Source organism: Aythya ferina, assembly GCF_964211825.1.
Source record: "Aythya ferina genome assembly, chromosome: 1".
NCBI classification, from domain to species: Eukaryota; Metazoa; Chordata; class Aves; order Anseriformes; family Anatidae; genus Aythya; species Aythya ferina.
Window position 1 is genome coordinate 67,009,650 of NC_140296.1, and position 27,814 is coordinate 67,037,463.

Consider the following 27,814-nt stretch of genomic DNA (forward strand, 5'->3'; position numbering starts at 1 on the left):
TATTTTCTGTTAGCACAGACAATGAACTAAAGTACATCTACCCCATTGTAGTGAACAAATACTACTTCAGAGATTTTTATTTTTTTTTTTTCTTCTGGACCTATGAAGTTTCCAGAAGCAAACCTCTTGCTAACTAATCTGTTATTGTTTGTTTTTTGTTTTTTTTTTTTTTAGTTTTAATCAAGAACAATCAGCACATCTGTCTCTATGGGAGTTCTTTTATTGAACTAAAAAAAAAGTTTCCAAGAACAGAAAACAGATACAAAATTCAACTGCAAACAAACTCCCACAGTAGAAGGTTAAGGCACTTTGTTTTGGGCTGCACTCCAGTAGTTAACTAACAATTAACCACAATAACCAAAACCTCCCCCACTTTTTCACACACACACACACAAACCTTAAAATGCCTAAATAGTCATACTGAATGTGGTTGCTTAAAAGAAAGTCTCAGGTAGATAAATGCCAATTTACAATCATCCATCTTCATTTACAGTCCTTAAGAGTCTTAGTGGAAAAATGCTTGTCTCTAATATTGTAGCAAACATCTGAAAAGAACTACAAAAAAAGTCACCAGAAATCATCACAGAACTTTAACAGATGAAACAAAAAATACCAGCACAACTCCATGCAAATCAATGTACTTATCTGTAATACTACAAATCCTAGAGTCACTTTTTAATTACTATTATTTATTTTTATGTGCTCTAAAATAAAATCTAAAGTTGAAAAAATCAACCATGTTTTCAGCATCTTTTCTTTATTATTTCCCTTGCTACATCCCATGGAAATAAGAAGATTCTGTTTTTTAACACAAGTGAAAAAGGTCTTGGAAACAAACAGTAGTTTTCAACACTTTTCTGAGCAAGTCTAAGCCTCAGCATAATATAAAAATTGACATTAGTGATTATTTAAACTCTTCAGTTTCCCAAATTTATTTTTTAAAGGTTCCAGCCTAAACACAATGCATTTCTAAAGAAGACTGATTCAAAAACTGCTAGAACAACATTACCTCATCTGATGGATCTATTCTGATCTCCATTTACATGGCAATATCTTAGAATATACTTCTAGCCAGTGGAGGCTGTAGAAAATTACAAAGCTGTGAACCCAACAGCCAGGACACTGGGACACTGCTCGTAAGGAATATAATTCAACCTTCACAAAGAAATAGCTACCATGAAATGCTACTGCAAGTCTTTCACTTTATAAATGTTACACTCCTGGTTCTTAATGTCTGTCCCATCAATACAAATAAAGCCCAACTATGAGTATATACCAGAGCATAAACATGTCTGAAAACTGGAAAGGAATCAGTGAGAGATGTTATCCTGACAAGAAATATAATTTAAGAACCTGCTCAATTTTAGATATGAACACAAAAAGCAAGTAGAATTCACATTTGTATTCAGATGATGCTCTTCAAGGATGGAGAGTGAAAACTGTTGCCATTTCAGACCATCTAGGAAAGGAAGTAGCATTCCCCTTTTCATGGTGATACACATAAAACAATGGAAGTACAAAGAAGTGCCTAGAAGTACAAAGCTACTTCCAAGTAGATAAAGCCACATGCCTCTATTTTTTTATTATTTTTTTGGCCGTAAATAAGATATGATTTATTGCCATGATTTCCTGAGTAGCAGCACAGTCTAGAAAGCTTCGGGTTTGCAAGAAACCTGAAATATTTTCATTTTCCTGACCATTTCAATGTTTAGAAAAAAAAAAAAAAAAAAAAAAAAAAAAAAAAAAAAAAACACGTATGAGTTCTCACAGGATTATTCAATAAATGTTTAAGAAGTCGTGGATTTCATTCCATTCCTCTAACACATTTGGTAATCAACTGTTCAGCTGAAATGCATGCAGTATCATGAGGAGTTTAAAATATACCTGCCATGTCATATATTTCCCCATCCCTTTAAAAAAGCAATGATGAGGACTGTTGCTCAGGAAGGGCCCCCAGAACTTGCACAGTACAAATTCTTGTGGTAATGAGGAAGTCAGACAACCACAGAGGGGCAACAAGAAGAACAGAAAGACTAGGAAAATGCAGCCTACACAAACGTTTTTAATTTATCATCTGCAGTTTGAATTAGGAAACAAATGGACTTCAAGGTTGGTTCTTCAGTGGATATTTCATTTCTGTAGATTACCACTATTTAACAGTCCAACAACATCTGCATACTTACTTCAAATGTCTGGTTGAGGCCAACACAATAAATTGTGTCACTATCCATAGCCCAAACAGAAACAAAGTTGCACAGAATTTTCCAATTAGGGATATAATTTGGGGACAGGATGAGTAGTTCATACTCCTTGAAGAAAACACTGTTCATAACACACAGAATTTCTGTAGAAAGCGTTTTAGAATTACCTTTGCAGTATTATTTTAGTAAGTGGGTCTTAGTTTCCCTTCGTGGTGGAACTGTTCAAAGTTTGGCGCAATAAATAAATTTCAGAATGAGACATTTTTTTCTTAGATGGCATCTGATAGCGTACATTCTTCCAGAATTTTGTATTTGCTGAACAAGATTTTTCTGAGAAGTCTCCTTTCCATTGGATAGCCCCATGTTTTTGCTTAATGTACCTGACTGATTCTGGCATGCTTGTGTAGTCCAGTATTTCATCCATTTCTATAAGAATTACTTGAGTCCCATCACGGATGAGAGCATTGTACATAGCTAATTGTTGTTCACAAGCATCTTCTAACAGGCAACTAGGTGTTTCCGATGCCAAAATAATCATCAGCCTTCTGCTTTGCTTAAGGGTTTCATCAGCAACACTGACCACAGCTGAAAGAACAATCAAAGTTTGCATAGAAACTTTATAACTGATGCAAAATATTTCATAGTTTTAAATTTTTATGTGTGTATATAGGTATATTATATATATGGAATAATAACTAGCTCAGAGAAAGAACTGATAGGTCTAAGATCTCCCAACTATCATCCATGATTCAAGTCCATTGCATAAAATTGCTGACAAAAATTGTTTTCTTCAGTCCCCAGGAGCTTGTTTATCATTAGAAAGAAAATGCAGGTGCTTATAACATCAAAACAGAAATTTGAATATGGAAAACCACCACCACCACCAAAAACAACAACTTATTAGAAATTAACATATTATCCAATGGACAAGAGATCAAATTCTCCATATAAAAACAAACAAATAAACAAGAACAACAACAACAAGAGCTTAGTTTTAAATTTGCTTTACAATAATAGCTGTTTTTTTTCGGTTGTATATGTAATCTTCTAACCCCAACATATTAATTCTGCTAATTAAACCATACCTTCTCCTGGTAAATCATCCCTTCCTAATATAAAGAGATTATATCCACATTGTTGTTCTAAAACACTGGGGAGAATTCCAAGAACAAAGGTTTCCAGATGACAGAAGCTGCTGCCTCCACTGCCTTTTGTATACAGGACATACGCATCATAGATTTTCCCATCTAAAACAAACACAAATGTTTCTGTTAAACAGAAAGGAAGAAACATGTTTCTATTAGGAAATTACAAGGTTTCCTTCTATTACAAGGTTTCATTCTAAACTATTTAAAAAATAGTAATGAGGGATTTATTCACACCTGCCTGACAGAATAACAGCAAAACATTAAAATGCTCTACAGGTCAAAAGGAAGATGATGAACCACAGAATCTGATCTCTTTTTCCTCTCATGGGGCAGAACATTGCCAGCAAGTGAGCTCGATGCAAGACCCTGGGGTCTGCAGGAAGGAGTCCCCAGCCCCACAAGTGCCAGGACATTAATAAAGTGTCTTATTGCAGGACTTTCTTCGCCACCTCTCCTGAAACAAACCCAACAGCAGTTCTCTCCACTTATGATGAACCACCAGCAAGGGTGGAAAAATGGCAATTCTTTCCTAATAATTATGTGAGTAAAAGGCAGATAGAGACCAGAAAAAGCCTGAAGTTTTGAGAGTCAATATTGCATAATAAACAGTAGTGAAGTGAAGAAACTAAAGCAAAATCAAATTTAACCCAACAAGATAAGTTTTGCTCACCAAGTTACGAAACATAGTTTCTTTGATTTTATATTCCCATTAGAATATTAAAAATTACTGGGAAAACTCAGCTTTTAAATGTTTACTATCTTATTGCACATAATCCATTTACTTTCAAGCTCTGGGGAACTTCAGACAATCAAATTCTAAGGGTTGCCCAAGCAAAATATAAACTATGTTGCACTTATTCCCACTTTTTCACACTCATTCAATGTATTTATCTACACTACATCAACAGAAACACATATTTAATAGATAACACATAATAAGTAATAGAAACACTGAATCACAGAAGAGACAACTAGTATAATTTCTTCTCTTTGGCATGTAACCATCATAACTTGCAGGATTTATAGGAAAAGTGATGAGTAAGACAGAGAAGTTGCGCAAAAACAAACAAATCAACCAACGCTTTTCTCTGAGAAAATGGGAGTCTCATTTTTACTATAAATATTTAATGCACATTTTTAAACAGCTAGTCTATGGGATGTAGCTCTGCTGACACCTATTGATCATCATCAGTGACCACAAATCTACACACAGAGAAACTACAGAAAAGTGAGTGCAACATGCTAATTGGGGAAAAAAATATAGAGTTCTTTCTGACCATAACTCATCATAACTGTTTTAATTATTCTGCAGTGTTTATCACCTCAATTATGATTACATATTTCACCCACATGACTGAAAAAATCTTTCAGAGCATATCTGAATAATTCTCAAGGAAATTCCAAATACGTTCTATTAAATAATCATATTATTGCTTAGAAATAATGGTAAATGAAAAAAAAAAATCGATAGGCTAGTTACAACATAATTAGTCACACTCACTTACCTTCCTTACTTACAAAGGCACATCCAGAATCCCGGTACCAAAGCACCAGGTCAATCTTGAAAATCTTATAGATTATTAAAATAATAAATGTTAAAATCAACAAAGAGAGAAGCCCTCCAATCAGCCATGTTCGTGTATCAGGAACTGCACAAAATATAATAACAATAAAAAGAAAATGTTGAATTTGTCCAAATCTGATCTTTCACACAAACGTAATACAAATGTGAATTTCATATTTTTCATTTCCACCTATTATTTTAATAATGATAAATATATAACTACAGCGACTCCTCCCATATGCATGGGGGACATGCATAAATACACAAAGAGTAATCCTTGTGCATTCTGTTGATGCGATTTATGAGCATTTGGTGTCAAAACCCCTTCCAGGAAAGTCAAGTGATACAAAGACCACAAAAAATAGCAGTAGTCCTTACCTCTGTGTTTTAGTATAATATAGGATGCAACCTGCCCAAAGGCATTTGAAGCTTGACAGACAAATGGTTGTTCATAATCTTCACTATTCACTTCTGAAATTATGAGCTTCACCGAATAGATAGGGCGTCCATCATAAGAAGTTTCCTCCCTATGCAAAAGATGACAAACTGAGACATAAAAACACAGTCCTTTCTGTAATGGCTTCCTTACTAATATCTGAAACATGACAATGGTCACTTCTATCTGCAAATGTCAACTGAACTTCAGTAACAGCAGATGAGTAACTACATTACATGAGGGACACCCAAACAGCAGTTGGGCCTCTTACTGAGGTTTAGTATAGACATCAGAAAACATGAGCCAATCCTATCAGGAGCTCTTTCCCCCAAAAATATGATATATATAGACTACAGTACAAACATATATCTTACAAACATAAACCCCCCTCTTGTTACAGGGGGTTCTCAGCCCCTGTGGAGAGCCCCAGTGCTTGCCTGAAGAGAAAATTGCACAACATGAAATGACTTAACAAGTGGCCCCAGTACATGGACATCATCTTCTGGTGAGCAGCTCTGGGACAGGGAAGACAATGAAGTTGTCAACCAAAGCAGACAACACTAACTCATGATGCATTCCATCTGCAGGAAATAGGATCTACACTGCTGCTTCATCCCAAGAATCAGAATAGACTCTGAACAGCTATAACATCAGGCTGCACCATTACAACATGCAATGTTGTAACAACAAGTTATTCCCATCGCATAAGGGCACAAAAAAATATATTAAAGCTGCACATTCAATTAGTCATGTTCAGTTATGTGTGACTGATGTTCAAACTAAGTAACTTTTTAACAATCAGCAAAATAAGGGATATTACTACCTCATTAACAGTAGATCTCAAATGCAAAATTAACTAACCAGACTAGTTAGCGAATAACTTTTCGTCCTTTAAAACATACTCTAATTACCACTTCAAATGCAAAATAATAATAAAAAAAGGCTTGAAATAAGTCATAGAAACCACATACCACACAAACCATATACCACACAAATCTGTATATGACCAATAGGTTATAGCAGTTTGAACACTGTAAGGAGTAAATGAATCAACGTCATTAATACAAATGACTAGATCCAGAGAATATTATGCTTGCAAATATAACAAGACAACCATTTAAGTGTTAGGAAATATAAAAAAATAACATCACTTTTATGATATCAGCTCAATGACTGTATTATGGTCAAATTGTTTATGACGTCAAAATTGCTTATGACGTTATAAGATATGACTTCTGTATAGGGTTTTCTCTAGGTGAGCACTAAAAGAATTCAGCATTTATTTCCCCCTTTGTTTTACAATGAGGACTTAATAATTTCTCAGAACCATATTCTTACCTTGAAGATATCATTCTCATTTCTTCATCAGTTTCTCCCTCACAGATGGTGCTTGAGAACGTATAAAAGCAATCACATTTATTCTTCATAGCACCACCGTGAGATGAGGGCTGACAAAAAAGCTAGCTTTCAGTACCTTAGTTCCCAACCAATTGTATCTGTGACACTTTTTCAGACTTCCTTCTGCTTCACTTTTAGTTGCCTTTCCAAGTCAGGTCTAATTTTTTCCCTCCTAACTCCATTTCCCTCCTTTCATCCTCACCTTATCTCACAATTGCTTCACTCAGTCCAAATCTCAGTCTTCCTCTCAGACCCCAACCCATCATGGAAATCTGTCTTCCTTTTCTCCTCTCACTCCACTAAGCTTCAGTGCACATCCTCAACAAAATCTTCCATTAGCTCTCTACCTGATCGCAGTTACACTTCTCTAACTCAAGACTGTTAAAACTAGAAGTCTCAATTTCTCCTGTAAAGCACAGTTTATCCTTCTTGTAACCTTTCAGAGAGGTAGATGGGAAGGACAAGGAGAACACCGGAGAGACAGTCTGAAGATCATGTGGCAGGACATGCTTGACCCCACTGAAAGAGGTCTCGGTCCTCTGGGCCAGAACTTGCTCAGTAGAAAATGCATTACAGTTGTGAGACTGTACGCCTCTGTAGGTCACCTTTTCCCAAGGTCATAAATTTAGACAGATTTTTATAATGACCAGAAATAACATAATTCACACAAAATCCATGCACCTACTACATTTCAAGTTTCTACATCAAACCAAAAGTGAAATGGAGGAGGCAAGAGTCAGAAAGTTTCACTTTGGTTGCCAACCCAGTATTTTCTAATCTGAAAATATACTTACTCATAAGGCCTTGCAAAAATTCTGCTCATATAAAATACATCAATATACACACCGTTGCCTGTCCAAAACACTTCATACCCATCAGCACCTGTTGTATTGCAATCCACTGTAACCTGTGAGCCTATAAAATTGTGTTACAAAGTGAAAAGTTAATTTTCATACTCTAAAAGCTATACAGTTCTGTTCACAGACTCCCATACAGACCAGCTAAGGAAGGCCCCACACCCTTTCAGAAAAGCTCCTCTAATAGTGCCTATACATTCAGTGATGTGCTGTTTCAAAAAGAGACTGATAGGATGGAAGAGACCAAATCAGGAAGATGTCTCCCTTTGTGGTATCACTTTCCCTGCAGATTCAAAGATGGATCTGTTTTCAGAACCTCTTTCAGAGTGATGGAAAGCAATGGATGTGACAGAGATTCACTTAGTTTCCCTATAACTTTCATCGCATCTGAGAAATTTCCCTATGGCTTTTCTATGGCTTTTTAAGCAATATCCCTTGTCTCTTTCCTTCCCACCCCCAAACACTTCTCCTGCAAGAGACTGCAGGGTGTAAAGGAGAAACTGTTCTGGTCACCGAACTAGTTTTTGTCTAAAGAAAACAAGCACACACTCTTCTTGGGCGTGAATTTTCACTAGGATACAAAATCATATTTTTTATAGGGAAAATTACTTACCAAGTTCCACTTCAATGGAGTTGTTTCGTGGATAAGATATTTCTGGAGGCTTTTTTGGTGGGCTCACTAAGCAAAAGATAGAAAGTCCTTTTCAGAAAACCATGGACAGCTGCAGCCTGTTCTATGCTCTATAACCAAACAACAACCTAAAAACACCCTGTCCTATGGACAAGGTTGACAGCAATTTTACAACAGACATCACTCAATAGTCAGTGTCATATCTAAGACAGTCATATTTCTTGTGACTTGAAGCTCAACTATTCTTCACTCCACCCTTTCCAAAATGTAGTGCTACTAATCTGATGTCATCATGGTGATGACAGACTCTCTGTTCCATGACATATAAATCGTGTAATATTGTACACAGAGGTGCAGAGAAGGATATGGGTAAATATCTATATTATTACCACTTTACAGTCTGGCTAGCTTATCAGCCAGCAACTCACAGATACAAACTGGAGATAAATAATTTTAGACTGCAATTTATCTGTTTTAGACTTTCAATATTATAAAGGTGAAATTAAATTTCTGTACTCCATTAAAGGCCTTACAGTTCTGCCCAGAGCACTATCTAAAGGAAGTACAACACCAACCTTCCTGTTTAGATGTTTACATTAGTACTAGGCATGCAACACTCTGGAAAGTTTATTTCTCTGTACAAGTTACAAAGGAAGAGTAGTCAACAGAGTGGTAACAGTAGATTAAAATATATAAATTCTCATGTAGCATTTATTTCCCTTTTTTAGGTGCAAACTAATTGTCCTATGTGTGTCTACCACAAATTGAATCTTTTAACTGTCATTAGAAACCTGGACAAAGTTTTGTAGAGTCCTTGCTATAAACAAAAAGTGAATTTATCTACTTACCTGCTACAGTCAGAATAACGTCTCGTGAAATGTTATATTGCTTTCCATTGTAGATATATGTTGTTTTGCAAGTATAGTTTCCTTGATCTTGCACAGTCACATTGAAAATCACAAGATCACTGTTTAAAAAGGCAAACCTTCTCCCTTTTAATAGCTGACAGTCCTAAACATGGGTAAAGAACTCACATCACTATCACATGATTTGTAACTCTTTAATGCAATCTGAGCTTTCAGTGGACCACAACATAAGGATGGATTCCTTGTAGGGCCTGAGGAAGGGGAAGGGGGCTAAAATAAAAACAAACCACAGTTCATTTTGACTCTGGGTTTCTAATTCACAGATACACCCATTATTCTCATATTAAAATATATATATATATATATAAAGAGAGAAATAAGGAAGTGACATGGAGGGGTCAGGTTTTATAAAAGTATTTGTTAATGAAGAATCACTCAATAATTAGACTTAATTTTTTCAAGTACTCAAATATTCTCAGTATCTTATAGATCGCACAGGCATGAGGCAGTAATGCTGGAGAAGGCAATATGTTCTTAACAGAAGTAGCCATAAAATAATTGTAAACAATACAAAATGACATTTATTTGATGGAACAATACTGAACACACAATGGATATGTTTTGTCTCACAAAGCACTTACTGTTTCCACGCAAAAGAAATGAATGACAGTATTTCGCTACCAGGTTAAAAGATGCCACCTAGTGGATATATGGGTCAAAGCTACATTTAAACTGAATTTCTATCCCATTATTCAAAAAAAATTGTATATAACTTTAGAAGATGAATGTTTTATTCCCCCTCCTCCAGTTGTTCTAAAATATTTTTTCTCACATTTATAATAAATATGTAGTTTTTCTCCTACAATTCATAAACCTCAGTTACTTATATTTTAAATAATTGATATAATAATTAAATAATTGATGTCAGTAAAAAAGAGGGTATTGTTACCTTATACCAGCGAACAGGCAGAATATTCTTCTCATTCCTGAAGTAACTCAAGTGTGGACACACAACCTTTGCAGATGATAAAGTAAATACCACCTCCTCTACAGCAAATTTTTTGTTTAAGCATGAACCATCAATCCTCTCAAAAACCGTTACTTTTGTAGACATTTTGCTGCAGCTTGTCAAATTCCTGCAACTAACATAACGTAATTAAGCTACTTGACATATTTTCCAACTCAAAAATGTATTGTATTCTTTTTGGAAGAGAAAGAGAGGACTACAATTTATAATTTCTCTTATAGATTTACTTTTGCCTACCAAAAAAAAAAAAAAAAAAAAAAAAAAAAAAAAAAAAAAGACTTATATCCCCCAATACCACTATAAAGTTAGTTTTTGTGAACATATTCCCCCTTCTTCTCCCTTCTTATTTAGTATTTCTCTTACCCCAAAAATCCTACTTGCTTTTTAAAAGTTATTCCATTTGCAACTCATTTCTATAGCAATTTAATTTTTTTAACCATCACCTTATGACACATTCATAATCTCCAGAATCTTCTAACATTGCAGGGAGAAACCAAATTAAATTCTTCTGCTGATGAATTCTAGAAAGTTTGTCTCTAGGCACAGCTGTCTGGTTACCAACTTTATACCATGTTAAGTTGTAGTCTCCACTTTTAACATTCAAGCTCTTTTCCAGGGAACATGTAATAGCAAGAGGCTGCCCAGCAGGCACAAGACTGTGCCTAAACATCACATCATAGGCTTCATATTTCTCTAAAGGAAAGAGATAAACGTTAAAGAAAACCTCAAACATTGTGAAAGAATACACTGAACTACTGATCATTGATCATGTTTACTAAGTTTATTGTAGTGTTCACCTTCATTCTTACGTCATTTACTAAAATACAATTATAATCCCTTGTCTTTGGAGTTGAGAGCATTATTCAATAATATACAGATGCGCTATTGAAGTGAAATGCTGTTTTCCAAGTGCAACTTCTATGTTTAACAGAATCACTTTGTAGCTGATTGTCATCTGTATGTTTTAGTTCAGATGCAAATGATTAGAGTCCTTGTATTTCTTCAGTCTGTTTCACTCACATAATACACATGTGCACACACATTTTTCAAATTTAGTGTCTTTATTTGCTACTTTCACTTAAGTATAGGCAAAGTAAGTTTTTAAGGCAGACTATACTTGCAGTACCCAAATGTCCTAAGAGGACAATGAAAGTTAAAGTTGCAGTTGTACAAGAATTAAATTTTCTATGGAAATTTCAACTCATCCCTCATTTTATGAGCATTTAGAGAGGAACTTTTACAAGCACTTATGATGAGCTCATTTTCTTTCCCCTGAACCCAAGGAGATTCAGATGGGAAAAGAGCAACACCACAAGAATTTTTATTTTATTTTATTTTATTTTATTTTATTTTATTTTATTTTATTTTATTTTATTTTATTTTATTTTATTGTCAGTACAACAAAAAAAGCAGCAACTCGGGATACGCTGGTCACATTCCAGAGTCAGTACTATTTATCTAAAATAACTTGTTTTACTAGAATGCAAGAACAGCCATGCACGGCCATGCAAGCATCTGCCCAGTCCAAAAGCCTGTCTCTGATAACAGTCAGTTCCATATGTATAAGAAAGTAAAGTAGGACAGGATGTGTAAATTAATAGTTTGTTTCCGGCCCCTCTCTTCCCTTTCATGCTCTTCATGAAATACTATTGCCTTTTATTATTTCTCTGGGTATCATTTATTTCTTGTTATGAGAAATGGCAACATAAACATTCCATTATCTGCCTACTCTCTTGTAGTCATGATTTTACTGACCTCTGCCACACCTTCCCTACGTCATCTCTTTTCTTTACCTCAGAATCCTCATTCATTTAATGACTTCTCATATGGAAGCCATCACATCTCAGACAACACTGTCACCTACTTCTTTGCCTATTTTGGCCCAGTCTTTCCCAGATGGAATAATCAGAATTGCAGAGTTCAACTGATGCACATTTACCGTGAAGTTATATAGGGCATAACAAAGCCTTGTTTTCTAATGTATTTCTTTCCTAAAATTCTGCTTTTCTGACCATCAGTGAAGACACAGATAATGATTCCAGAGAGCATCCAGAGATGTCAAAGTAGTATTTTTCCCAAGAATTTCTACCTTAATGTTCTCACCATCTAGTACACGCATATATCCTACATGCATACCAAATTACTTAACAAAACACTGAATAGCTCAGATATCTGTACAGATTGCTCCATAACTTTGATGGTTATGAAATGAAGACCAGTAATTACTTGCTGTGGCCACACAAATTGATGCATTTTTCTGCCACTAAGTCCTAAGGCTTGGAAATAGTATCATATTTTGAGCACTTCCTGCTTTACATTCTCTGAAATCCCTCTCCCCTAATGCTGACCATTATTTTAACTCAGCTTCAAAAACAAAATATCTAAACGACTGGTGAGTGTAGGAACTTGTCCATCCACAGACAATAGAAACTCAAGGAATGGAAATTCAGAGTGTTTTTCTTCTAACAATCTGGCACTGCAGCAAGATTCTAGGTAGCAAGACAAGATTATTACAGCAACTCATTTGATCCATTTGAAAAGTTTTAACATGCACTGGATTCTTGGTTGACAACTGAAGGGCAGAAATTAAACTGAATACTCTTGTAGTTTTACAAAAATCTAGACATTGTATCAATTGTCAAATGGCTGTATTTTCCAACATGGAAAAAAGTCATATGAACACACTTTGGAAAGTTAGAACTACAATTCCTTTCATCAGTTCATACACCAGAGAGTTGTGTTGCCATTCAGAGGTACCTCGACAGGCTGCAGAAATGAGCTGACAGGAATCTCCTGAAGTCCAATAAAGGTAAATGCAAAGTCCTGTACATGGGGAAGAATCCCCTCAGGGTCCAGGAGACTCCAGACTACCTTCAGGTCCTGGCAGACCATAAGTCAGAAATGCTTGGTCATGGCAAAGGTAGCTAAAGGTGTCCTGGGCTGCATTAGAAAGAGTGCTGCCCACAGGCTGAGAGAAGTGATCCTTCCTGCACTCAGCAATGGTGAGATGCATCTGGAGTAGCACTTGCTAGTACAAGAGAGAAATGGATTTACTGGAGTCTAGTGAAGGGCCACAAAGATGACTAAGGGACTGGAGCATCAGAGAGGCCAAGAGAGCTGGGACTGTTCAACTTGAAGAGAAAGCTTGGTGGTGGAGTGGATCTTATCAATGTGTAAACTTATACACCTGATGTAACAGAATGAAAAAGAGGGAGACAGCTTCTTCCCAGCAGTGCCTACTGACAGGACAATAGGCATGAGACACACTGAAACACACGAAATTCCATCTGAACACAAGAAAATACTTTCTTACTATACGGGTGATCAAACACTGGAACAGGTTGCTCAGAGAGGTTGTGGAGTCTCCATCTGTGGAGATGTTTAAAACAAAACTGAACATGGTCCTGGGCAACCTGCTCCAGCTGACCCTTCTTTGAGCTGGAAGATTGGACTAGATGATCTCAAGAGGTCACCTACAACCTAAGTGATTTTGTGTAAGATAGTACATAAGATATCACACTTTACAGGCTCCTGCTTTTAGAAATGTTTTTAAAAAATCTTACCAGCACGCACATAAAATTAACCTTCACCATTAAATTTAATTTTCAGCCATTTTCACAGAAAATTACTATTACGTATGTGAAAAGTTAAGTTTCCAAACAAGGCATTCCGTAGCCACCAATGAACCTACCTGCAATAATTAAAGACAGAAATGCTGTTGTGATCTTACAGGAAAGTAATGTTTTTGCTGTAATGTTTCCCTACAGAAAAGGAAAGAAAATCTTGAATTAGTGTTTTCCAATATAAATTTCCACAATTGAAAATCAACATTTGTATTACACAGTTTCTATAACATATTGAGTGTCTTTTGACAACTGTACTTTTCTCATATAAGTGTATTCACTTCACATGTTTGTAGCATATTAAAAGGAACCATCTACCTTACAGGAAAATACAACCATCTCTAGGATTAAAAAGCAATAATTACGAGGCCACCCCACTACATAACATGCTTTCTCTTAGAAAAGGAAGGCTCAATTCTGATTGAATGTGACAGGCAACTAGCTATACATAAGAATGTGTATGCCAGCAACATCAGAGGTCCCTCAAAAGCAATATCCTGTCTCAAGCTGTGGCCAATATCAGATGTCTTGGGAAATAAAGTGCAAGAGAACAAGAATATACAGACATTCCTCTGGAATAGTCTCCTAGAATCCATCAAATCATGATTTAGGAAGCTATGCCAGAGTCAGTCTCTAGATACTTGATAGCCCCCAGCAGATTTTTTCCCATGAAACTAGTCCAACAACCTCCAAAGCCATTGAAACCATGGCAAGGAGCCACAGATTTTAAATACTGACACAGAAAATTGCCTTGGCTTGTTTTGAGCCTGTTATCTGCTCTTTTTATCTGACAGCTCCTAACTTTTATACCAGAAGAGAAAAAAAAAAATAGTGATCATTTCCTATTCAGCTTGTCAAGCACTCAGAATTTTCCACATCTCTAGCACACTCCTCCCCAGTTTTTGTTTTTACAAGTTAGTTTTTATCTCTTTAACTGTCCCTTAGATGGAGCCTGATTTCATACATCTGATCATCTTTGCCACCATCTTCTGTACCTTCCTGGAGATCTCCAAAGGCCACCTGGAGATGGTCCTGGGCAGCCTGCTCTGGGTGGCCCTGCTGGAGCAGGGGTTGGATGAGGTGGCTTCCAGAGGTCCCTGCCAACCTCATCCCCTCAGTGTGATTCCCCAGGTACACTACAGCCTGCCTGAGATGGTGAGGAAAAAACAGAAGTGGCATCCAGTCATCAAAACATAGATGTATTACAGATTTATGAATGGAAACAATTATTTATTCTGGACTAATTTCTAATAACTTCATAGTAATTTCTAAACTTCTATTCATTCTTTGACTACGACTAAGTATTGACCTAATATTTTCATGGGCCTGTGATCGCATCACTGAGTGTTAAAAAGTCAGGGAAGCCCAGTCAGCCACTCTGTATGTGATGTTAGTATTTCACCCATATGTTTTCATTTAAAATTTTCTTTACATTTACCTGCATAGCTATCGTGACATCTTGATGACACTCTTTGCAATTAACACCTCCACTTTTTACCCTGAATAACTTTGTATTGTCAGCGAATTCTGCCACTGCAACAGTTCTGCATTGTCCAGATCATTAAAAAAATAGGCTGAACAGAAAAGGTTCACTTGGGACTTCACTGGCAATCTTCCTCCACTTCAGAAACTGAGCATTTATCTTTTAACTACTTATTTATACATGTGAGACTACATATACCATAGCAGTCTGGTTTCACTGAGTGCTCTGCTGAATGCCTTTTGGAAATTAAGACAGATTATATTAACCATGTCTTCTGTAGCCAGTGTGTTCACATACACATCTACACTTCTAATACACTTGTAGTGTTTGTGGGCCATGACTTCCCTTCACAAAAGTTAATGCTGACTCCATCCTTATATAATGCATTGAAAATTTTGCTAATTCTCTTCTTGAAAGCTACCTTCTGCAGATACCTACTACACTTTTTACACAGCTATGAAAGGAAAAATGCAGTTATACGAGCTGAAGAACAACCAGGAGAATCCCATCCTGATGTTAAAAATCTTTAGCTAATCACCAACCTAAACAGTAATCAAATATGATGCTTCCGAATCTGTGTCTTTCTTCACCAAACTGACTCTGGAGTGCGCCATACATTGAGTCATACCCACTGCTTTTTGCAATGCCTGCTTTGCTCCTTCCTCCCCTTCTCTTCCCTCATTGCAATTTCCGTTCTAATTACCAGGCACGTCTTTTCTTGCTTAGCTTTAAGGAGTTAAGTCCCCACAAGAACACTGAGCATAAAAAGAAACACACTATGCTCTAAATCACCAGAGGCATTTCATGTGTGTTTGTACAAAACTCCACCTTTCTTGACTAAATGTGATGAGTAGACAGTCATTCTTAAAATTTCTATATTTTAGTTTTAAAGAAGATGAAAATATTTTAATGGAAATAATTTAAAGAGAAAACAGGACTGAATGGACTCCACTTTTGACCAGGTATTTTCGTTATAACTTTTTGAATCATTTTTTAATAAGCTCTGTTCTATTACCTTACCATATTACTCTGTCTCAAATATGCTTTCCAAGCAGTTTTTGCCTCACCAGCAGATTCAGAAACTATCCAGCGGTAGTATTTTGCCATATCCTGAAGAACAGTCATTCAGGTCCCTCCTCTATAAGTTCAATGTTCTTTCTAAATAGTTCTTTTTTGTTGTTGTTGTTTTGTTTTGTTTTGTTTTTAACTTGCCCTGTTGCCAACATGGAAGAGCTGCAAGTATATAGCACTGTGTAAAACCAGGCACTTGAACTGCTCTGAGGGGACCCACACTACTTATCTGAAAAAAAAAAATCCATTTATATTTAAGTTATATCTGACAGCAAAACAGGCTCTGTTCTGTAGACATGTTTTCATAAATCATGCTGAAAATAATAAAGTATGACTGCAGAATCAAGTGCAAATGTTTTTCCTACCACATTATGCCATGGCAAACAGTTAAATTTCTCCCTTTTCCCAGCCATTTTGTCCACATCTTGAGTCTGCAAGTGACCTGTAGAGCTTTACCATTCAGAACAGAATTCAGCTGCTATTATTTTTGCCCAAATTCTCCAGAAGGGGAAAAAATCGTTGTATCTGAGGCCATGTCCACAGTTTCACCCTGAAAGGAAATATCCTCATCAGTTTAAAAGACAGACGGACAGGCAGAAATGTCTGAAAGACACTTCTGTTTAGCCCTTTCAAAGTAGATATACTCAATTAAAAAAAATAAATAAAAAATAAAAATAAAATAATAATAAAAAAACAAACATAGTCTCATCAAAACTTTGAAGAATCATGGCTTTCAGTAATTACTGCACACTCACAGCACTTTTTCTTTGAATGTCTTGTTCAAACACACAGATGGATTAAAATGTGTAACACTCCTGTTCTTGGAACTGAAGAGAACACACACAAGACTATGACACCATTTCTTTTACATAAACCCACAAATATTTTAAATCAGAAAATGTATATACATACATACTACCTTAAATGCTTCTAACTGCACAGTCTGCCCTGACTCTTCGTGAGAACTTGTCAAGTCCCTCCCGGTTGCAGCAAATGCCTGTGCTCGCAATATAGCTGACGCTGGAGAGCTGTGTTAGCCCGCCCGTTCAGAGGTGGTTACGGAACCAGGACTTTCGTTTGTGATCTATTTTTAGCCATTTTTCTGTGAATCACCCACATCCCTTGCCATGTAGGGGACCAAAACACTTTACAGCATTACAATTTTTACCTATTCCTCGAAACACGCATGTGAGTGGGGCAGAGGACCTGAGCATAATGGCACTCCCGGTCCCCAACCAGCCTGTGCTGAGCAAGCCAACGGCGCTGTGACGGGCTACACACACCGATCCAGCCCAGGAGCCAACGCTTAAATTCAGAGAAAAAGTACTTGTATAAATCCTCTCCGAAACTGAGTCAGATTAAACCACGCATTACTCGCGGAGGAAAACACTGACCTTTGTGAAATATTTCACCCCTGCTTGTGAACAGTTTCCAGCCCTGTTTAGCCAAAAGACAACACTTTGGTCAGAGACACCACCCTGCCCCCTGTCTCCCCACCCTCTCCCCCCCAAAAAAACAGGACCTGGAAGATTACCTGTACACCTGTACCGATTTTCCTGGAGGGAAAGAGGGATTATCTCAATCCTGCTGATGCCAAATGACTTGCAACACGACTGACAAGAAGAGCATGGGTCCCTGCTCCAAGCTCACATCAGCTGCTGCCCTACTCAAGCCCTGCTCCCAGACACTTAGCTCAGGCTGGTGGCCACCTTTCTGATCCCCTCATCCCCCTGACAGCTCCGAGGGCTCCCAGGGGAAACCCCACTGCTGTCTACCTGCTGCCTGGCTCCCTGGCAGTCTGTGTAGGGGCTGAGAGGGGTGAGAGGGGCCCCTCACCCCGTCCTGTGGGCAGCTCCAGCCGGTGAAGCCTCCTCTTCCCTTTCCACTGTTTGCAGGCAGCGGCGATGGTGGTGGTGAGGCAGCCCCACGTCAGGGCTGGGCTCCCCTCCCCACCCGGCAAGCTGTTACCTCAGCTGCAATCGCAACAGACTGTCACGGACTTTTTTTTTTTTTTTTTCTATTTTTTTGCCTTGTTTTTTTTTTTTCTTGTATCACAGGCAGCTTCTTATCGCTGCGGCAGAAGCACGCTTCTGTAGCTGAGGAGACGGTGTGCCTTCAAGGTGGAGGTGCCAGAAGGAGCCCCTCGGGGACACCAGCTGTTTGTTAGCTTTTTCAAGAGGTTGCCTTAACAGCTTGGTCATGCTGTGTGTCACGCTGAACTATTTTGTGGCTCAAACGTGAACATACTGGTGTAGTCCCATCTCACTGCCAAGCTTTTACCTGCAAACTCAGCACGTACAAAGTAGCCCTGATGGGGTATTTGGAGGTTACTTAGCTTGCGGCTGCTCTAGGAGCGCTGTGTTCACAATACGCCAGTGTGTGGGGCTCTCTGCTTCACTCACACGCCGCTGCTGGACTCAGAGCTCTTCAAAACCACATGGCCAGTACAGAATCAGACACAAGCATTTTACCGCTGTAGCTTGCTGATTAACTTACCTGAAAATACATGGTCAGATAGAGCAAAGCACGTTCCTAGGTTCCTTCCAAAGTAATCAGAAATCACAGGCACTTTGGGACTGCCGAGGCAGGTTCTCATTCTTGGTAAAAGTACATCGTAAACACATTTGCTAAACTTGCTAAGCCAGTTATAAACACTTCAGGAAAGCTGTGGAGAATAATCGTTGCTTATCCTGTTTGTCCCACCCTGCTTTTATTTTTGTTGTGCTTTCTGGCACTGTTTCTAAATTGTATCTACCAAATACAAACACATTCTACCATCCTGCTCACCACATGACAACCACAGATTAGATGAGGTAAGATAAGAGCTGAAGCTCTGCTATGCCTGCGTATGTTGCCCTCCACCAAAGGAAGGTACTTAGTGCTGGCTGCAGGCGTGTTGTAACAGCTCCAGACGTTATCCTGTTGGGAGGAACACAGAGAATGAACTCATTCCTGGCTCAGTAAAGAGTTAAGGATTTACGCAGTAACCTCCTCTGTCTTTTGTCAGCAATTATACCCGTATTTCATTTTGAAAATGTTTCTTACGCACTTACTGCTTAAGGTCAAATTATTTTTATGTAAGTTTTCTAGTTTCCATGTTATTTTGCACTAACAAAAAACATCTGTGGGTTCAAATCTGTTTATCATAAAGACAAGTGAGGGGTTCCATAATCTGTTCTACTGCTTTTTTTCTAGAAGCGCTAATTAAAAAAAAAATAAATCATTTTTGAAGAATACTGAGACATACACATAGGAGGTTCTGCTGAGTGAATCACAGAATGGCCAAGGTTGGTAGAGACCTCTGAAGTATTCCTTTTTTCTCATAACTTCACTATAATATCACTAATAGTGAAAAAATGTTTCTGGTTAACAAAATGTTGTTAAAACATTACCAAAATGAACAGGTAAAATGAGATCTATTCAATCATTCAACTTTGCAGAGACTGATAAGAATTAGAATTCAGCAAATCCTCTGGAGGAATATCACCTGAAATGACTGGGTTTCATGAGACAGCAAAATCCGGGGGTACGTCACACCTGAAGTACAGAATTTGGCTGTTACAAGTCAAAAAGGCAGGGAAGACCAGAGAAGTCCAACACCTGACATTGGTTTGCATGACCATTTGATGTTGTCACCAGCACCACTTCAAAGCAGACCAAGAACCACCAGCTCCAGCAACAAAGCCGTGAAGCTCTGAGGCAGAATGATGTTGCAATTTGCACAGGGAGGACTCTAATTCAACTTATCAGTGCCATCTTTGAAAATGGATTGCAGCAGAGCAATGGTCATGACATGGCTTATCTTTCTGTGACTGCGGAGGTGGTAATGAGTAATGAGGAGAACAGATTTGTGTGTAGAAGTTGGTATATTTCATTTTTCCCCAAATGATGTATTTGTCAACTAGGATCTTTCTGTGAAATCCTTTTTTTTTTTTTTTAATTATTTTTTTTCCCCACCTTGGATAGTATTTCATTGATAAATGATATATAAACAATGAGAATACCTGAAACAAGTATTTCATTCCTTCTGCAAATCAGAGCGAGAATGTTCGCTGCTGTATGGGTGGGACTGAAGTTGGCTGACTACAGTCTGAAATAAAACCTCTTGATATGTGCATTGGGTGGAGACCAGATCTTCCACACCAGTGGAGTTATCTTGCAAAATTCAGGGCAATGCTTCCTTATATAGACCTAAGCTATGGTACTAACATGAGCACTCTCCAACCTTCTTTTTTTTTGGGGTGGAAGGAAGGGAGTGGAGGGGAGACAGAGAGGTGTGTGGGTTGTGTGTTTGTGTTTTTTTAGGGCAAGTGACAAAAGCAAGATATGTAATTGCTACTTTTTAAAAGGAAATGATAGAAATCAGTAACCTTGTGCTTTACCTGTTCCCGGTAAACTATGCCTTCTGCATGAAAAGAGATTCTAGTCATAGCACATCTCTAAGACAGACGGAAGTCTATTTAGGGCAAAGCTATCTGGTTCATAGCCACAGTCTTATTTTTTGCTTTTGGCTACAATACACATTCATCGTATTTCTTTCTCAACAGAAACTGAAAAGGTTGAATCCAAACCTAACAGAACTTTAAAGCCGTTTTTGTATATTTTCTTGCAATTTCTACTTTAAGCTTTGCTAAAGATGTTAGGAATATCTTTGCACAGATGAAACTCTCTGTTGAATCTACAAAATATATCACAAAATGTAATTGCAGGTAATTATCTTAGATAACTTTAAAGCTGCATGAAACAGGCTAGTTTAGTACTGTTTATCCAAAAATCAGGTACCTAAGAATGTCAAGGCTGCCTAAATGTGCTTTCAGTGCTAAGAATGTGTAATTCTATTTTACTAGACAATCAATTCCACTTTTGGTTTTAACACCGAGCAACTAACTTAGCATTTACATCCATTTTACAGGACTTTTTCTGGACTTATAGGTGTGGTAATCAAGCATCTTGCAAATTATTCACCAGTAAAGCATGGGAAATAATTCGTATTTCTATAAGAAACATCTAGTTTCTAATAATTAAAGAAAAAAAAAAAAAAAGTAAAAGACCACTTTTTATGGCAAAATCTGTCCTTCCCCCCCTGGAAATGATTCATTGGTTTTCATCCCTCCAACAAATTTACTTTCTCTCTCTTTACCTGCAGGTTTGTAATGCTTAAACTCACCTGGGGGAAACTGTGGTGACAAAAAAAAAAAAAAAAAAAACAAAAAAAAACTAGAGAACTGGACCATTGGAGTTTTAGTTTTGTAGGGTAAGTCAAAACATTTAATAAGAATTTTTTTAGCTGTAACAATGACCACTGAAATTGGACTTCAGAGCAATGAGAATGCTCAGGGAGCAATGAGAATGACCAGGGTGAAGTGGTTTGTGCTAATGTTGTACTGAAACCAGATTAAACCCATGTTAGTGAGACCCTCTCCCCTCCACTCCCAATTCTGGGAAAAGTAGCTTGAATGGAGAGCTAGTAAAAGCCATTTTGATCGATACACTTTCAAACCAAAGACAGCTGTGTGCCATTCTTCATTCACAGCGTGCTTCAGTGGAGGAATGAGGAGAAAAAAAAAAAGCAATGCTGTAAGAAAAAATTGTGTAGTGTTTTATTGAATTAAAAGTGGACCTCTGTTCAAAGTGTCTTTACATAACACACAGGAAAACTTCAGCAGTCATATAAATATAGCAAAAGGGACAAGTATCAAAAAAAAAAAAAAAAGTATTTTGGCTCAGTAAAATAACTTTCCACCAAAGGTAGGCATAACAAGTAGCAGTTTATCATACAATCTATTCCAGACAGCAAAAATAAAAAGAAAAATTCAGGAGGCCAGAGGTTGCTGGAGCTCTGTTGGCTGGCCTGCAAACCACAAACTGTCAAGGTGGAAATACAAAGTCAATATTATGCACTAGTCCTCAGGGTATAAATACAGTATTTCCAGTGTCTAGTCTTCACATTTGATATAGGGATCTTCTGACAAAAGAGTTCCAAAACCAAACCACAGAGCTGCTGTCCCACTAAATTCTTCTGTCAATGTGAACCACAACAATTAGCACATTCGCCTTGCCCAGATGGATCTCAGTAACTTGGGATGGATCTCAAGGCTCTTTTACCCTCCTTCAACAGGCTGTCACCAAACACACACTATATTGAAAAGGAAATTTAGTGCAACAGCTTAGTGAATGTGGCACTTCATGACCAAAAGTGTTTCTTCCCTGACATTTTTGTCTTGTATAAAACACACAATGAGAACAGAAGATAAGCATACGTATTGGTCTGTACACACATGACATTCATCAATTAAACATTCCAGTATCATAAAAGTTGGAGATAAATCTTGACATTTCAAATGCACGTTTTTCCCTTCCTATCCTGAAGGGAAGAGATTCTGGTCAGACACACTCAACACATGAAGCTTGAAGCTCAGAAGGCACTGTTCCCCAGAAGCAGGGTTTCAGATTTCCAGCACACACTGAGGTAACCAAATAACTTCAGGTGGAAGCTATTTCCATTGGTTTTATTACTAGTGAGGCAGAACACAAGAGTCACAGCATCCCATCGTCACTTGGCAGTTCTGTGGGATGGCACCTCACATTATCAGTTTCTTTTGGTTGAAAATGGAGGGCAGAAAAGTCATGAAAGAAGAAAAAGCCAATAAAGACTGTAGTGTCAAAATGAAGGAAGCAGTCTTCAAAGAGCTGAAGAGTTCTGAATGATGCAGAGCATTGTTTTTTTCAGATGAACTCAAAGGCAAAATTTCTGCCTAATACTGTATTAGCAACAGCCTTCAAGTACAGCTTGGAAAGCACTGGAATTTGACACAGTAGTAAGATAGTTGTTCTGCGGTAAGGGAGATGTATGAGAAAAGATTTGCTGAAATTTGATTTGGAGGAGAACAAAAGGTGCTCCAGTTGTTCAGGAGAACCAGATATGCCTTATACTCCGAGCACACAGCCCACTTGTAACAGACACACGCTGAAGCTTCCATACATAAACAAATCTCTTAAATTAAAAACATAAACTTTTGAGCACAGACTGAAAAGCACACGCAATTTAGCTCTCACATCTCTCATTCCTGTAAAATTCATAGCTATAAACATGATTTTAAAGAGATTTGATAATTTCTTAGCAATCAATGCCCTGCAAGAGAATTTATTATTACAAACTACATCACTGTCTATATGCATCTTAGCTTCAGAGCTAACAAAATTGTGTTGAACATATTGCTAAAAAAAATAAAAAATAAAGAAGAGGGAAAGGAAAAGCATTTGATGTCCACAGTAAGTTTTAATAGATTCCTTTCCCAAACAGCTGCACAGAAGTTGCAACTCCAGCATAAATTCATCTGACCCCAGCTAAATTAGGTGCCCAGTCATCTTAGATTCCTTACGACATCAGTGGAGAGGAGAAAAAAGAAAAGCAAGCAGCTACAGGCAATAACACAAGCCATCTCTCTCTCTCTAAGCACTGGGCAATGTTACTTTAGCTCTATTTTCTAAACGCACCTGGAGCCAAAAAGCTTGACCACACTACCCCTTTACTTCGGCCATTGCACTTGGACTTCTCTAGCAACCAGATCAACCCACTTATCTGGGAGAAAGCTACAAGGAAAAGAATTTCTGCCATGTTAGTCCGTTCAGGCAGCTTCAGTTTTCAGAGGTGCCAAATGCTAAAGCCAGAACCCTAGCTGGGAACAGGAGAGGAGACCTGCTCTCTTTTACCAATGGCATCCCATGAAAACTGCCCAGCTGCATTGCCTGTGCCCTGAAGCCCTTTGGTCCCTAGGAGAAAGGGGAAGAAGTCAACCATCCTGAACTCTGTATGAGAGAATGTGTCATGAGCTCATTGTTCCACACGGCTAATAAGAACATAGTAAGCCACATAACTGGAAAGAAAGTCCTCTGGAGATTTTACATTTTTATGACCTGGTACAGCAATATAGTATTTTTATGATGTCTGAGTGGGATAAATGATTGAAAACCATGCAGTTCTTTAAAACGTAAAAAGATCAAGTAAGAGAATCTATGCTTCGCCAAGTTGAATAGTATTTTTTTGGGGGGGTTGGGATTGTCTCTTACCTTTTCTCTTGGATGATACCCGACTGATGCACTAACACAAATGGAATTATCTTTGAGCAAACTGAACAAAGCAGCAAATAACAAACTTGTAACAAATAAGATTCATGTAATTTCATTAAAAAAAAAAAAAAAAAAAAAAGCACAAACATTTACTGGCATCAACCAAACCCATTACAAAACATCACAATTATAATTAATACAGTTCCCTTCATATTCAACCTTAAATTGCTGGAAAGAAGTTTTCTTTTTTCTCCTTTCCATTTTTAAAGTCAAAAAATATTCCAACAAATCACAGTGCAATTCTCTTTCAAGAGAACGTATTTTCTGTATCCTTATGTACTTCCTATATGGCTTCCATGTCATCAGTGTGCTACTGATGGTATTACAGAACATTCTATTGATTTGGCCAGAAGAAAGTGTGATTCACATCTGTAGACAAAGTTGTAGTACCTTCAATCTAGCAAATCTGGATGAGATTTTCTGTACAAAACAGATACATATGACCTTCAATTCATCCATCACTAATTATAATGAACTTTGGCAGTGATTGTCATTTTTCTGCTATTTAGGAAGAATTAGTATTTTATGGTAACAAGTGAAATCCTGATGAAGATCCACGTTTTCTGGACGGCATGTGGTAGCGTACTTTCTTCCAGAATCTGGTACTTGCTGAATGAGACCTTTCCGAGAAGTCACCTTTCCATCGGATAGCCCCATACTTTTGCTTAATATATTTGATGGATTCTGGCATGTTAGTATAGTCGTGTATTTTTTCAAGTTCGATCAGAATTACTTTAATACCATCCTGGATAAGAGCATTATACATGGCTAGATGCTTTTCAGACGCGTCTTCTAGAATACTGTAACATGATGGTTCTGGTACTAAAATAACTATCACTCTTCTACTTTGACGGATTTTTTCATCAGCAATACTGATCACAGCTGTAGAGAGAAAAAAGGTTGTGCAAAAAAAAATCAGGCTGTCTATCAGGGTTTTATTTTTTGTTACTCATATGTTGCAACTGCTTCATTCACTGTTTGATATTTGAGCCTCCCTTTACCTCATAAATAGGGACAGGATAAGAGCATCCAAGCTGTTACTGTGGGTTAGCTGACAAGTGAAGATTTGGCTAATGCAACGCTCTGACCACATGAAAACATACACTGACCACATGAAAACATACATATTTGTATTGCATAAATGGAAAAGAGCTACCAACTTTCTACTACTTATGACTTGATGTCACTTTATTATTACCATAGGTGAAATTGCAAAAGATTCAGATGAGTTTCTTCATTTCACATAAGCAGTCAGTGGGACAGACCTTGCAATTTTCAGTGTCAGGTGCTAGAAACTGAAACTTGGTGTGCATACACACACAAAGGAAACCTCCACAAGGGTTTTAAAGCCTTGTAAGGCAATGCTTTGTAAGAATTTCACTAGGGCAAAGTATACTTTGATTCTTGCCTGATAAATTAACGTCACTTTGCTTTCCTTTTTTCAGCTGCTAATAAGAAAACTCAAGTCTAATTTGTCTTTGGATAGCTTACCTTCTCCTGCTAAATCATTCCTCCCAAATATAAAGAGGTTATATCCACACTGTCTTTCTAAGACCTCTGGCAGTATCTTCAAAGCAAAAATATCTGATGAGTACAAGCAGCTCTCTCTGTTCTTTGGATACAGAACGTAAGCATCATAGATCTTCCCATCTGAAGCTAAAAAAAATATATATATAAAAATGTAATCTAAAGACACAAGCAGAAAAACATCCCTAAACACTTTCCCACTCTGCTTGAAGCGTTGATTTGGGTTCTAATACAACTATTACCTAAGCATGCATAACTATATCAAGCCTGATGTACTTGTAGAATCAGTCCTTTAAGATTCAGCATACTGGATCTGAATAGGCAAGAGACCTGCAAAATTAAGGTTGAATAAAGAAAACTCAAACCTATCTAAATTAAATACAAACATATATATACACATATATATGTTACCAGTGAATTGTGTAGAAAATAGCTGTTCCAGCAGAATAATTGAATTCTTAAAGATCCCCAGCAGCCATATAACTAGCAGATCATTTTCGTAACCAGAAGTTTCATAACACAACAACCACTTAGACATGAAAACACAACCAAAATATTTGGCAAAATTCAGGATCAGAAGCACATTAGGTATGTATGAACAAGCTTTCCAGAAAGACCAAACTTAAAAGGCTTCACAGAAATCCATCAGAACAACTACCTCCAGCTTCTCTAACCATGTACCTCCCCTCAGATGTTTGGAAATGACTCATACTTAAGCATGCTGCTCTTATAGATAGCACACCAGTCAACATTATTCTGAATGCCAGGAATTTAAGGAAAGTAAACTAATTAGAAATATCTTTAAATAGTAAAAAAAAATAAATATATGAAATATGTCCTGTTTCGTCCAGAGTGAGGAGCAATTCCATTGTATTACTGCTTTTTGTAAGAATGGTAATTAAAGGATATCCAAAGAGCTGCAGCCAGAACAGCATTCAAACCTCTAAATTATGTCTTTAGAGAAAGGAATGATAGAACTGGATTCTGGAAAGTTGTTGATTTTTCTCCCATAGATACTTTTGTCATCTGAACTAATTCTATACATCATAAAAATGTGTTCTATTTTCAAAAATCCCAAGCCAGATCATGCTCCAATGAGGTTAACTCATCGCTTTGCAAGAGAAGATGGAGACAACCTGCTCATTAACAACACACAGCACGCTCTAAGTACACCTTACTGCAACATAAACATACCTTTTTCACCCAGGAAAGGATGGCAGGAGTTCCGATACCAAAGCACGATATCAATTTTGAAGATCTTGTAGATAATGAGTGTAGCAAACACTAAAAATACCAAAGAAACTCCTCCTCCAATCAAGTAACCCTGGATGTTCTGAGCTGCAGTAGAAAGTGGAATAAAAGGAGAGAAACAAAAATATAATTATATATAAGAAATTAGACGTGATGTTAAAAACTGGCAGTTTTCCCCTCAAATACTTAGTCATTAAAGGATTTTAAAAAACAGATGTGATGAATGACAGGACCAAAAGTTTTCCATGTATTCTTCCTACAAATATTGTTATTTGACAAGTGTGCTTTTATCTTTCAGAGAAAAGGTACCTTAACAATGAGACGAGAGGTTACTCTTCAGCCAAAGCACCAAAATATTAGTATCATATATATAAATTAAGATTTTATATATATATATAAATATTAATGTATAGCCCAGAGAATTCTCATACAAAGTTTGATCAGTCAGAAAGCAAGAAAGTCAGAGGAGAGGAGATGACTTCCTAACCACACTGTTCTCCACACATCAACCAGCTTTTCATTGTGTCAAGCCTCTTGAAAGACCCACCACTGAACCAACTAATTTGTTATCCTTAATAGATTAAAAAAAAAAAAAAAAAAA

At 37.3% G+C, this 27,814-nt stretch overlaps 1 protein-coding gene across 1 annotated transcript in view; it reads right to left on the reverse strand.

The window, feature by feature from the left end:
* Nucleotides 1-202: 202 nt before the first annotated feature.
* IL1R1 (interleukin 1 receptor type 1) overlaps nucleotides 203-27,814 on the reverse strand; it is a 44,398-nt gene continuing 16,786 nt past the window's right edge. The window contains exons 11-26 of the mRNA XM_084507545.1: nucleotides 27,157-27,300; nucleotides 25,927-26,091; nucleotides 24,967-25,317; nucleotides 24,376-24,436; nucleotides 15,190-15,295; nucleotides 14,747-14,848; nucleotides 13,820-13,889; nucleotides 10,572-10,821; nucleotides 10,051-10,243; nucleotides 9,084-9,246; nucleotides 8,218-8,283; nucleotides 7,542-7,662; nucleotides 5,292-5,440; nucleotides 4,855-4,998; nucleotides 3,287-3,469; nucleotides 203-2,786 (exon numbers count right to left, since the gene is read on the reverse strand). Of these exons, the coding sequence (XP_084363671.1) occupies nucleotides 2,398-2,786; nucleotides 3,287-3,469; nucleotides 4,855-4,998; nucleotides 5,292-5,440; nucleotides 7,542-7,662; nucleotides 8,218-8,283; nucleotides 9,084-9,246; nucleotides 10,051-10,243; nucleotides 10,572-10,821; nucleotides 13,820-13,889; nucleotides 14,747-14,848; nucleotides 15,190-15,295; nucleotides 24,376-24,436; nucleotides 24,967-25,317; nucleotides 25,927-26,091; nucleotides 27,157-27,300 (2,657 nt within the window). The 3' untranslated portion in view covers nucleotides 203-2,397. The remainder of the gene's footprint in view (nucleotides 2,787-3,286; nucleotides 3,470-4,854; nucleotides 4,999-5,291; nucleotides 5,441-7,541; nucleotides 7,663-8,217; nucleotides 8,284-9,083; nucleotides 9,247-10,050; nucleotides 10,244-10,571; nucleotides 10,822-13,819; nucleotides 13,890-14,746; nucleotides 14,849-15,189; nucleotides 15,296-24,375; nucleotides 24,437-24,966; nucleotides 25,318-25,926; nucleotides 26,092-27,156; nucleotides 27,301-27,814) is intronic.